This window comes from Macrobrachium nipponense, chromosome 14 (assembly GCF_015104395.2).
Source record: "Macrobrachium nipponense isolate FS-2020 chromosome 14, ASM1510439v2, whole genome shotgun sequence".
Classification (NCBI taxonomy): Eukaryota; Metazoa; Arthropoda; class Malacostraca; order Decapoda; family Palaemonidae; genus Macrobrachium; species Macrobrachium nipponense.
Window position 1 is genome coordinate 35,147,977 of NC_087207.1, and position 14,201 is coordinate 35,162,177.

General features: G+C 41.1%; 1 protein-coding gene across 2 annotated transcripts in view; it reads right to left on the bottom strand.

The window, feature by feature from the left end:
• Positions 1–14,195, bottom strand: part of LOC135226458 (uncharacterized) — a 34,405-nt gene extending 20,210 nt beyond the window's left edge. The window contains exons 1-2 of one of the 2 annotated variants that reach the window (XM_064266051.1): positions 7,269–14,195; positions 6,933–7,061 (exon numbers count right to left, since the gene is read on the bottom strand). In XM_064266051.1, coding sequence (XP_064122121.1) covers positions 6,933–6,974 — 42 coding nt within the window. In that variant the 5' untranslated portion in view covers positions 6,975–7,061; positions 7,269–14,195. Of the gene's footprint in view, positions 1–6,932 lie in introns of both variants that reach the window. The other variant, XM_064266050.1, reaches the window with a different exon arrangement.
• Between the last annotated feature and the right edge of the window lie 6 nt (positions 14,196–14,201).

Sequence of the window (14,201 nt, forward strand, 5' to 3'; positions counted from 1 at the left end):
CCACAGTTATGTTAATCGTACCGACTCTCAAATAGACCCTTGGCCACACTTTCCCCTTTATGTTTCACCAATAACTACAGACAACAACTTCACACTCTCGTACTCACCGTCAATGGCTGACTTCAGGGCTAGACACTGTGCTGTCTGCTGGATATAGGCTAGGCTAGTCGAGGCAACAACTGCCAAGAATCACAATACAAAACATCCATCCGAGGTCACTGCACAGACGAACACCAACAGCTCAAAACAACGCGACAACCACATAACTCGAACCCAGCACAACAAACCACCAGCACCAACACTGTCCCCAATCGCCAACTCACAGACATTAAAATGCACAACCAACCTCTTCAACCAGACAGACACATGCACAACAACTTTACAATATCAGAACCAATCAAATCACACAATCTCTCAACTGACAATGTCAGAACCAATCAAATCACACAATTTCTCAACTGACCATCAGTGGATAAGACCGCTGCCAAACCAACTGTTTAGTACGACTACGACTTCACAGACTTACTGACTTCTTCCGACTCTCATAACGGACTCTCGCCGCTGATATACTCAGCGACTTCTCCAACAGACAAGCCAGACGCTTATGCCACCATCAAACCACTCCTTATTATCCATCCACCAATTACTATCTCTCTCTCGCTATCTCACACTCTTCAGAAAAACAGACACTTAAGGCCTGTCCACACGAGTGGGCCTGATCGGCGTGCTCCAGGGTTGACGGGCAAATTATGGCGGGCTTACCTATGAATGTTGTCCACACGGTTGAGGCGATGAAGTGGGCGTGCCCGACGATGGTAGCGTGTTCAGTGCGGTACGATAAACATGGTGCCTACCGCAAAGAAGAAGATATTGTGTAGCATGATAAATGCTTTGTGTGTGATGAAAAAGAAGAGAATATGGTGCAAAGAATGGCTCAGTAAAAGAAAGGTATATGGTTAACGTACGTCTGCCAGGGTCGAAGCTCAAGCCATTGGGCACCACCATGGTGATTCTGCTACAAGACCCATCGGGCAATTTGACGGTTTGCCCATCAAGTGTGCCCGTAAGAGGGGAGGTCCGCCGATCAGGCCTGGTCGTGTGGACAGGCCTTTACATACTATCACACAGCAACACGAAACACAACATATCAAACACACGAAAACACTTAAACTCTCAACCCAACGACGTTCTCATTTAGTCTCTCCCTCTCTCTCTCACACATGCAACCCTCGAAGACATTGTCAAATGTAACTACCATTATCACTCGTCCATAGGGTTATAACCCCCCCTTTTTTATATCCCCTCATGCTTTACAACTTTTGTAAAATTTTTATCATAGACTCCCCTCCCCAGGAAAGTTTTGTCATTATCCAAAATTTGAGAGCCATTTCTAACTGGGCCATGACTTCCCTTTTTTATACCCCCTCATGTTTTACAACTTTTGGTGTTGAAGCTATGGCTACCAAATTTTCACCATGGACTCCCCCTCCTCTCAGGGAGGTTTCAGTCAATTTCCAAAATTCAAGGGCTGTTTCTCAGGGGAACAGAACCCCGTTTTTTTTATACCCCCTCATTTTTTTTTACAACTTTTGGAGTTGAAGCTAGGGCAACTAAATTTTTCTCCATAGACTTACCTCCCACCCAGCGAGGGTTTAGTAAAAATCCAAAATTCGAGAGCCGTTTCTTAGGGGGTCATAAGTCTCCTTAGAAGCCGAAGCTAGGGCTACCAAATTTTTACCAGACTCTTTCTCTCTCTCTCCCTCTCACGAAGAATTTAGTTAAAATCTGCACATGGGCCATTTCCAAGAGGTCTTAATCCCCCCCTTTTTAATACCCCTTCATTTTTTACAACTTTCAGAGTTGACAACTAGGGCTACAAAATTGTTACCATACATTCCCCCCTCCTCTATGAAGGTTTTAGTCAAAATCCAGAATTCAAGGGCCATTTCTAAGGGGACTTTTTCATACCCACTCATGTTATTACGACTCTGATAACCTGTCCGGAGGAGTCTGGAGGACGGGTACGCTGCTAGTACAGGGAATACCTTAACTGAATTTATTCATTACAATAAATATAAAAGTGCTAATGTTAATGCACCCAGTTATGTTACCAGTCTTTGGTACCTTAGCTATAAATTCCAATTCCCAATCATCAGGCTTTGTTTCTTCATTCCATGTTCTTCATAACTAATGTAAAAGGTGTCGTGTCATCCCATTTTCAACCAAAATTCTTTCACAGTGATTCCATCATAACCAGGCGTTTTCAACATCCTAAGTTTATTATTGATTCCACTTCAGAAACTGGGAACTCATGCATAAGCACATTCAGTTAATATTTGTAATCCTCTGATCTATCCATCAAATCATTCCCCCTCATTCCTTATTCAGGACCTCACAAAATTGTTCATTCCATTGCATATTGTCTTTCTTCTCCTGATATTACTCTTGACCCATCCTTTCTTTGATAGGTATTAACCTCTTTTTCTCTTTATCCATTTCATTAATGCTGTGGAACACCTTACCACCAATGCCACTTCTTGTATAGTAGTACATGGCTTTTTCAACATAACCTGTTTACCAAAAATAATTTCTCTTTCACTGAAATTTGTCTACAAGCACATTTTGCTTTTGTCTATTCTTTATTGTACCTAAGTCTCATCTGATATCCTAGGTTGCCATCAGGTTACCCCTTATCCCAGTACTTCTTTTTCTGTAGACTGATGTGCATTCTTGAAAATATGGATGAAATGTACAAAATATTGTAAAAATCTGAGGATTTAATTGTAGACCATAAAATTATAATACCATATGTGTACTAAAGTGAATATCACATTAAAATTGCACCTTTAACTCCAAACGGTAAAAAAAAAAGTGATGTTCAGATTCATGCACAACTGATCACACAACAGTTCAATATAAACTATAACTAGACGTACATACACAAGTTTACCATTAAATTATACTACGATATGTAACTTGATTGTTTAAAGCTAAATACTTTATTTAGATATGCACAATAAATAGTCATAGTACCATTTATAAAAAAAAGTGGTCATGTTTTCTCTGACCCTTTGAAGTGGAATATTACCAATGAAGTAATTACTAAGGTAACAGATTTATTACTGTTTGAGAAGATCAATGTAAAGAATATATAAGAGATGAAGGCATACTTTTTTACATAAAATATACCTTTACCTAAAAAGGCACTATATATTGTTTCCTTGATATTTCAGTTATCTGCTTTTATCCTGAGAGAAACTGAGGTCAGTTCTTTAATGAGAGTCAATGGTAACAGCTTAATTTTTTCAATTAATAATAATTATCATACTAACAATAGTAGTAAATGATTTAATTACAGTAGACTATTGAATGCTAAACTTTAAAGTGATTAGCATTTTGACTAGGTATATGCAAGCCGTAGACTTTCATATATGGAGTATCCTTCTGCACATGCACAGGACTAACCATTTGCTGACTAAACAAAAGTGGTACCCAGGTACAGATAGGTGAGAGGGGATGTCCATTCTCACCCAACCAATGCTACCCTTTGTTTGTCCAGCCTGTATTCAGCATGAAAATCTGAAGGAAAAAATTATGTAGGCTGGACCTAGGAAAAAAAAAATTATACTTTAAAAATTTTGCATTTGTTCATAAAGTGATATAAACACTACACCTTCAACTAATTACAAGGAAGGTAGTGCCCGCAGGCAGGGCTGAGCACCTTTCTCGGTGGAACGGAGTGTATCAACCATCCAAAGAAACAGTGGCACACTGCTGCTGCTTTGCTGGCACTGCCCCAAAGGGTGGGGCAGTGCTTCCCTTGAGCCTCGCTTTGGATGTTACAAACTGGCATCACTTTGGGCTAATCCCAAAGGACTAGGTTCCCCTCCAAGGTGGTTTGTTTGTTTGGTGTTTTTATGTTGCATGGAACCAGTGGTTATTCAGCAACGGGGACCACTGGCTTTATGTGACTTCCAAACCACCAGAAATACACATCTCTTACCCCTCAGTAGAATGCTTGAGAATCGAACTCGCGGCCACCGAGGTGGCAGGCCAAGACCATACCGATCGTGCCACTGAGACACTTCCAAGGAGGTGGGGAATCATTACCTGCCATCTTCCTTATGGATAATGTTATCACTGGGTTTAAAGAAAAGGCTCATAGTCTTGACCTCTGTCCACAGAGCTTTGGACTTGGTGTCAAGTTGGTTGTGTATATCAGGCATAGGGTCGAGTCTGAGGAGAGGGGGAGGGGGATGACAGTCCATTAATGGAGGTCTTTATCCACACTTTGGGACTGCTGCCATGTTGTCCAGTGATTTGAGAGACAGCCTCCAAGTGGAGGGGGAGGACAGTCTCACTGGGAGCCTGCTTTTTTCTTACTTCTACCTCCTCTTTCAGGCTGAGTCAGGCAAAAGGGCTAAGAGGTGTCTGAGCCTTTGCAGAGGTAGATGGAGTGGAGTCCTGTCACAAGCATCATCTTTGGGGTCTCATAGTCAGCAGTCTACTGCCCTGGCTGGACCCCAAGGTGGCTGCTAAATCCCCCCTACTTAACTGCCACTGCCACCTTCTTCAGGGGGGAAGTATATAAGGGAAATTCTAGGATTGAATTATTCCTGAGGGAATACTAATTTGAAACCTGTTTTGACATGAGCAAGAGGAACTACTCCAAATTATTGGTGATCTCATGGGCTGGGAAGGTGAAGGCTTTCCTGCCCAACAACATAAACTAACTTGCTGTTGACCTTGAGGTCCGGGGCAACTGCTTGGTTGTGGCACCTGCTACATATCTTAACCTAGGTGCAACATGGAATGCCAATGTCATTAGTCTCTAGGTTATTTGACTCTGTGGAGCTGAAATTAAGGCCTTATTGATGCAGCTTCTCTAATGGGACATTGTTATTCAGCCAGCATAGTTTTTGCCCTACTTACAAACATTCATGTTACGAACACTCAGAGATATGAACACACAGGGTTACACATTAAAACTCTTTTGAGCACTCCCTTTGTTCACCCATCCTTTGTCACCCATAAGTTCAAATTTTGCTCTGCATGCCTGATTTGCAACCATAAGTTCAAATTTTGCTCTGCATGTCTATTCTGCTAGTAAGATTTTTTTGCAAAGAACAGAACATGGGGAAGAAGAAAAACATATACCTTTAACCCTTCCCTGATTATCCCAAAGACTCTCATGATTAAATGCTATGCACAACTTACAAACAATTCAGAATAAGAACAGCTGTCAAGAATGTAACTTATTCATAAGTTAGGTAGTGACTGTACTGGATTGAGGCAGAGGGGTGAGTCATCTGCATCCTCAGGGAGGTAATATTTCTTCTGTCTTGATAACAAAGGGGAAGTAGCTTTCCTGATTTGCTGATTGAGAGAGAACCAGTTAATCCACAGATCAGCAAGTTCACCTTTGCCAAAACACTGTGTGAAAGCTCTGACCAAGGTAGACTTATAGTAATGTTCTTTGCTTCTAGGGCAGAACCCACCAACCGTTCTGAAAGACATACAGCTGGTAATGTGGAAGCAGAAATCACCTCCCTGAGATATTTAAGATCATGAATGAGAAAAATTACCTCCTGGAATCGTTGCTCAAGGTCCGAGGATAAGGTTTTGGAATGGGTACTTTTCATGAAAGCTGTGGCTCTGCCAGTAGTGGCAAGAAACATCCTGGTCTGACATTTCTCTGTGGCATGTCAAGGGTCTCATTCAAGAGGGGCATGGGGTCTCTTATGAGAGGGATCAGTCTTCATGTGCCCTGGGAAAGATAGTGAAACTGCTGTGAAAAGGGGGGGAGGGTTAGAGCAGCCTCTCCAGTGGGAGCCCACAGTGGTTTACCAAGACTCACTCTACTGGGAGAAATTTTTAAGAGGTAGAACAGTGATTCCAACAACTCCTCAAGCAGCAGTAAGGGCTCACTGGACAGGGACTGACTGGATCTGCTTTGCCTCCTTCGAGAGGAGTGGTGTCAACGAATAAGTTCTCTTACACAAATACTTCGTCTTCTTTACCTCTGACCTTCAGTAGGCAGGGCTTGACAAGGTAAGCGGTGATGTTTCTTAGTGATAATATTCTTGCTTTCATGACAGGTCTTTGGGGTGAGCAAGGGGCCTGGATCAGGGTGGGGGAGGGGGGTAATAAACTCCAACATCTCAGTCACTGGAAGTACCTCCTGGGAGGTAGATGCAGTGGGGATGGAGGGGGGGATGGGAGAAGCCATACTGATGCTTGTCATGCTGCTGAGCCAAGGACTCAAGAAATGTTGACAGGGAAGGCGAGCCCAGAATGCCTATGGAAGGCCATACCTTTCTTAGCTGTTGTAGGGATTTTAGTTGTGTCAATTCTTCTTTATCCGGTTAAAGTGTAGTTAGTTTCACAAACTCAGCTGGTCTTCTCAAAAGAGTCAGCTGGTCTTCTCAAAAGAGGAAGTGCTGGGGGGAGGGGGGGTGGGGGGAGGGTCACAAGCAGAGGAGAATGTCCAGTAAGGACTCAGCGTAGGGTCTCTGCTGAACAAAGTGTCTTTCTTAGGCTTCCTCCTCCTCTTCCTGTAATGTTTCCATTGTGGAAAAGGCCACACAGCACTTTCAGGGCTGGGAAAATCATGAGTGCACTTATGTACTGAAAGAAGTGCACACTGAATGTGGATCTACCACAATAGGTGACATGAAACAATTACAAGGTCAACCATGACCTTCACAGTGGCATTGGTCTTGTCTGCTCTGCATCAAGACAAGGAACTATTAACAAGCATTGATAAAACATACAAAAATAAAATAGAACTTATGGGCACAAAAAAGCTAGTAACATTAGTAAGCACTTATAGGTAGATCACAAACACAGCAACAAGTAAAAATTATATTTTATAAGAAAATAAGGTTTCACATATACTTACCAAACAATTAGAAAGCTGTAAGCTTTCTTACCTGGCAGTCAAAAATATTTGGCAGCGGCGGCGCTGCCATCATTGTAGGTGATACGGGTCCTGCCCACTTTTGGGAATACTCGGTACTGCAGAGCTAACTGTTGTGAATTCGTTGAGCCACAACATCCATCTGTGGAGAGGAGGGAGGGCTCTGATTATGTAATTGTTTAGTATGTGCGAAACTTGATTTTATTATAAAAATATTATTTTCACGTAAGTGACTTAACAAACAATTACAAAGCTGATTCCACTTTCCAAGGTAGGTGGGTAAATGGACAGCTTATTGGTTTAGACAACAATAATATGCTCACATTACATAATGTTTGCAGTACCTTACCTGGTGAGAGAGCAGCTGCAGGTGGATATTGCCTCTGGTCAGCACTCTCATCACCTGTAGGAGACATGGCAGTAATGGGCAGGATCATCCCTACTAATGGTGGGATTTTGTAGCCATGGAGGTTCACTGATGGTTAACAAAAATAAACAGTTTGCCCTTGCCCTGGGCAAAGACCAGACAACCAATCAACAGAACTGTCACCTACACTAAAAATTAAAACAAACCACAACCCTAAACATAAAAAACTGGAGAGTACTCCGGGTACATTGTACCCCCCGGCTTCCCAAAAACTCAACAACCTTAAATTTGCAAGGCGAGGAGATAGCAGAGGGAAAGAGGTCCCCTATGCTTCCTCTCCCAACACCATGCCAGTTATAGACAACAGTCCCAACCTATTACAATTTTCAAAAACAGACTGTATGTCCTTCAGATAATGTGAAGAAAACTCTGATTTCGACCTCCAGAACATCTTTGCCGGATGGAGGATAAAGGCATTTTATGTCTAAATGCTAAAGAAGTCGCCACAGCACAAATTTCATGAGCCTTCACTTCCAATACGTTAAGAGCTTCAACTTGGAATTGCTTATGAGCTTCCAGAATCAAGCTTCTCAGAAAGAACTAAATAGTATTTTTGGAGAGAGGATGGGAGGGGTCTCTCACCGAACATCAGAGACAATTCGAACTTCCTCTTAAAGTCTCCGTCCTATGCAGATAGTATCTGATGGCTCTGACAGGACATCAACATACGCTCCTCCTCTTCTGGTCCCCTTAGGGGAGTAGTGCCATCTGTGGACCTCATGCAGTGCACTGTAGGCATTACTTAAGGTTCTTTGCAGTGTGCCTTCGGCCCCTAGGTTTCATCTTACTTTCCATCCTCTCCTAACACTTGACTCATAGTGCAACTGTGAGGTTTTCCTCATGTTACACCTTTCAAACCTTGTACTGCCAATTTCCATATCAGCGCTGAATGATCACATAGGTCCCAGTGCTTGGCCTTTGCCCTAAATTTTATATTCAACTCAACTCCTCTTCTGGTCTCTTCTGGTCCCACTATGTACGTCAGGTTCTTTATCACAAAAGAGCGAGGCCATGGATTCGATGAATCCTTGTTCTTTGCCAGAAAATCTCCAACGTATGAACACACTGTGTTATTCTGAGCAAACCCAACCTCTTAACTAATAGCCTGGATTTCACTTACTCTACGTGCTGTACCTAAGGTGACTAAAAATAAAGTCTTCTTCATTAGATCCTTCAGAGACGAAGAATTTAAAGGCTCAAACTGCGGACTGGAAATCCACATTCAAACCAAGTCCAAGTGCCAATCCACCTCCCCAGGCTTCACAGTTTTTGAAGACTCAAAAGATTTAATGAGGTCGCTGATATCCTGATTATTCAAAACGTCAAGGCCTCTATGCTTAAAAACTAAAGAAAGCATAGACCTATAACCTTTAATAGTAGATGTGGACAGCTTCCTTGTATCCCTCAGAATAACAAAAACTCTTCTATTTCTGTTATAGATCTCGTAGAAGAAAAGACGTGATGTTGTCTGCACCACATTCTAAATATTCTTCACTTCGATTGATAAGAGTTTGGAAGAAAAACATCTACATTTTGCAATAACCTCTGCCACTCTTCGTGAAAAACCTTTCACTCTGACAAGGCTCCTGACAGTCTGAATTCTGTCAGGGCCAGAGCAGACAACCCTTGATGCCTGTTGAAGTGGGGTTGTTTGAGAAGACATCTACCTTAGGGCAGGAGCCTGGGGAAGTCCACCAGGAGCTTGAGGAGGTCCAGGAACCATTCTTTCCTGGGCCAGAATGGGGCCACGAGTATCATCGACACATTCTGATGGGACTGTAATTTGTTGATGACCTCTCTTATGAGACCAAGGGGAGGAAACACATACATGTTGAGGCCCATCCAGTCCAGAAGCATTGCATCTATTCTCCATGCTAGTGGGTCTGGAACCAAGACGTTCATTTTCCCTTGAACGAACCTTGGAAAAAGTATTATCTTGCGTTTGTTTGCCCAGAGAAGGAGGTCTTCTGCCACTCTGTTGAGGGAGAAAGAATGTGTCCCTACTTAATTGCGGACATACGAAAGCGCTGTGGTGTTGTCCACATAAATCGCTACTTTTATTCCAGCAACTAGAGGAGCGAAGGCCTGCAGACCCAGAAAAATCACCTTCAACTCCTTCACATTTATGTGTAGGGTCTTCTCTTGTTCCATCCATAATTCTGAGAATCTCTTGTCTCCTAAGAGAGCACCCCATCCCCTGTCTGATGCATCTGAGAAGAACTCTAGGTCAGAGTTCATCGGGACTAGGGAATTCCTTCTTGAAGTCTCTCCGTCGAAAACCACCAACGAAGAGCTGACTTTATTTCTTCTGTCAAAGGAAAAATTAACGAGTCTGGTTGCGTCTTCCGATTCCAATTTACCTTCAGAAAGAATTGGAGAGACCTCATGTGGAGACAGCCTAAGGATACAAAACTCTCCACTGATGCAATGTTCCAAGGAGACTCATCCAGTTTAGAGCTGAGCAAGACAGGCGAATTAGAAATTCTTGCACTGTCCTTAAACACGACTATTCTCTTCGGGGAGAAAAACCCAAAAACCTAGAGTCCAGAATCATCGCTAAATAGGGAATCTTCTGAGTCGGAGACAACTGGGATTTCTCGTGATTTATTATGAGTCCTAACTGTTGAGTTAAGCGTAACTTCTTTTCCATGTCCTTCATAAACTGACGACTCTACTTGGATCGCAGGAGCCAGTCATCCAAATAAAAGGCCTTATTGATCCCCATCAGGTGTAGCCATTTTCCTAGAGGAGCGAGGCTATAGGGAAATACTTGGGGAGTCGTCGTTACTCCAAAGTAGAGGGCCCTGAATTGAAACACTCTCTTTGAAGACAAACCTCAAAAACCTCTCTGACTCTTGATAAATGGGGACATGACAATATGGGTTTTCCATGTTGAGAGTTAAAGGGCAGACATCACAGACCAACTGGTCTCCATCCGAAACTTCGTCTTTTGGACATAGAGATTAAAGGCGCTTACATCTAGTACGGGCCTCCAGCCCCCCGATGCCTTGGGGACTACAAATAGCCTGTTGTAAAGAACTTGGGAGTTTTTGTCTATCACTTCTTCTATGACCTGCTTGATGATATGCACCTCTACTTCCTTGGCCAATGCCGAAGCTCTCTCTGATACCTTTGAGTATGCTGTCAAAAGAGATAGGAACATTGGACAGTGGAGGATCTTGAAGAAAAGGGATCGATTATCCTTCTCAGAGAACTTGCACTACCCACCGCTCTGCTCCTCTCCAACTCCATTCCTCCAAGAAGCAATGGAGTCTTGCTCCTATAGGTGTGTGAAGGACCTTCTGATTACTTGTTAGTCGACTTAAAGGGGGCTTCGTGGTTGACTTAACTTGAGTTCGCAAGTTAGTCCTCGGTCTGTTTTGAATCCTGGTCTTTCCCCCCTCAAAAAGGGTGCTTCTGAAGGGGAGAAGATTTAGCTCCTGTAGCGGGAGGATCCTTCGGATGTCTCACTGATTGAGTCAGAAGGTCATTGTAGGATTTCTTCTCCAGATCTGACAACACCTGTTGAACCGTCTCCTCTGGGAACAGGTGGGACTTACATATGGGAGAAAACGTTAATGCCAATTTCTGATTAGTTGTCATTCCTCGAGAAGAAACGAACACCACAACTCCTGCTTTTAAGCACTCCCATCGTAAACAGAGTGGCTAGTTCTCCTGAACTGTCTCTCACAGCAACATTAAGCCAGTCCGAAGCAAACTTTGCTTCCATTGACTGACACTCCTCTATTTTCCTAGCTAATGCTGCATTTTTCAATCCAGAAAGGTAAACACTTTTATTACCTTAAACAAGTTTCGAACAAGGTGATCAAAATCAGGGGTGGAAAACATCACCTTTGCAGCCACAAAAGCAGATCTCCTATTTGAATCCACTAAACCAGAGAAATTCCCTTGAGAGGAGGCAGACACTCCCAAGGAAGGAACTTCTCCAGTCACTCAAAAACGGTGTCTTACTCTGTAGCTTGGAAGGAGGATAGGTGAAAGAAGCTTTACCCAACTCCCGCTTCTTTGCCAACCACTATTTGGCGGACTGAGAAAGAACTAGCTTCGACAACCCTGACGATTACTACCTTCCTGTCCATCATGAACATAGAAGGCGGTGACGAAGGCAAAGCTGGTTCGAAGAAGTCTGGATAGGTAGCGAGCAAAAACCTCAAGAGACTTTGAGTAAGCATTTCTTATCTATGAGATCAATAACAACCCTAACCAAAAAGAGGCAAAAATATTCATAGACATATTGGAAGGATATGATCCTTCAAACTGGAGCAAGTCTGCAGAAAATATTATGAAAATAATTAAAGGAGTACCAAATAAAATTCAAGTGAGCAAGAGACTTATAAAGAAAATTTACATCAATCAACACAATCCAACAAAGAAAATGAATAAGGTGAATATAGTGAATATACTGATTGATACAATAAGAAAATAAAGGCTTAAAGCATGTAAACTGTGTAAGGTGTGGTATAGCATTGTAAATCCACAAAACCTGATCAGGAAATGCTATGCATGTCTTGTACCTATGCATCCTCAATGTGCATTAGTCCAGCAAAATACAAGTAAGGACACAAGAGTATTTTGCTCAACATGTCTATCATGGATAGATAATGTTATTAAATCAAGACCTAGTGTGCAAATAGTCAAGGATGAGGAAGATGAGTAAGAGGAAGAAGAGAAAAATGGAAAAGAAGAAAATAAAACTGAAGTGATAGAAAAATAATGAAAACAAAGAACAGGGCAAGAGTATGGATGCAGAGATACTCATTGATACTACATATGAGGCAATACAGCAGGATATATTCAATGAAATAAATTACAACATGACAACACAAAATAAAATCCTAAAGAGGCTGTACCCAGATCTTCATACTGATGGAAAAAAAAAGGAGAAGAAAGACACAGTCTGCACCTTTTTGAAAAGAGGGAATTGCAGATTCGGTGATAGATGTCACTACAAGCATCCCAAGGTATGTCAAAATTATGAGATTTATGGCAAATGTGCACACCCAGACAGCTATGAGGATGAATGCAGCACTCTACATCCAAAACTAAGCAAAAAGTTAAAAGAAGGAAAAGGAAGTTCAACAAAAAATGTAGATATATGCACCCTGTAGCCATGAAGAACAAAATTCAAAACCAAATAAATAATAAAAAAGTAAAAATGAAGCAAATCAGGAAAGGAACAAAGAATATAAGGTGGAGAAAAACAAGCCATCACCTCGTTATGAAATGTCAGCATCAAGATTTCAGGCATCAGCACCTAGGTACAGTGTAAGAAACAAACACTGTATATACAATGCCAGGGGATGGTGCAGATAGAGAGGTAAATGCAGATACATACACAAAATGAATAAATATGAAGATGGAAGATCAAATGTATTGGAAAAGTTGGATTTTTTAATGTCAGAATTTCTGGAAATGAAGAAAAGAACAACATATCAGAACAGGAAAGAGACATGGGAAAATCCTTTTTATTACCCCTATTAAATGATGGGGATAACACGCAAACCATCATAGTGATGAATGCTCAGGGTTTAGTTATGAGTAACTCAAAAAGAAAAATAGAGTCCTTAGAAGAACTAATCCAAACTGAAAAAATAGATATAATGAATATAAGTGAAACCTGGTATTCCCAAGAGACTGGTAATGATGATCAGATAAGGGGGATCCAAGCTTATAGATCAGATAGAAAAAATAGGAATCAAGGGGGAACCACGATATATGGGAAAGACATAAATCAAGGAAAAATATGTGAGAATTTGAATCTGAAAAATTAGTGAACATCGTAATACGTATACAGACCCCCTAATATTAAAGAGCATGACATAATAATAGAAAAATTGGATGATATATGTAGAAATCACAAAGACTGGACTATACTCCTATCCGGAGACTATAACTTTTCTTTCATAGATTGGCAAGAATGAATAGGAGATTGTGGTTGTATCTATGCATATAAAAAAAGAGAGTAATAGTAGTGCAGAAGATAAGAGGCAATTTGAAAAGCTATTAGATATGCTACTAGAACACAGCATTCAGCAAATAAATCACCTGCCAACAAGAAAGGATAATATTTTAGACCTAGTATGTATTTGTGAACAAGGTGAATTATGTTAAAGAAATAATAGAGTATGATACAAGTATTTCAGACCACAATTTCATATAATTAACAGTCCGTTCCAAAGCAATTGAAACCAGAGATAAGCAAGAGATGAAAAACTGGGAAGGATATGAAAAATACAATTTCTATAGTAAGACAAAGTGTAGATACAGGCAAGATTTATGATGAACATAAATTAGTATATATTACCCCTGCTTTCAAAAGTGGATCAAGATTAGAGGCAAGTAATTATATGCCTGCGAGTCCAACATCACATATTATGAAAGTGTATGAAAGGGTAATGAAGAAAAATATAACGAAAAATAATTTGTTTAATATAGGACATGGTTTTACACCTGGAAAAAGTACTCAAACCCAACTGTTAGTCCACCGTGAGAACAAATATAAAAATATGATCAACGAAAAAGAAACAGATGTGGTTTACCCAGACTTTGCAAAAGCCTTTGACAAGGTAGACTATAATATATTAGTGAAGAAAATTAGAAAACATAATATTGTGGACAAAGTAGGAAGATGGATAAAAGAATTTTTGCAAAACAGAAAACAGATACTGAGTGCAAATGATAAAAAATCAGATGAAGCTAAGGTAATATCCGGTGTGTCACAAGGTACGGTGTTAGTTGCATTGCTGTTTGTTATTATGATTACAGACATAGACAGTAATGTTAAGGACTCAGTAGTGAGTAGTTTCGCTAATAACACAAGAATAAGTACAGAAA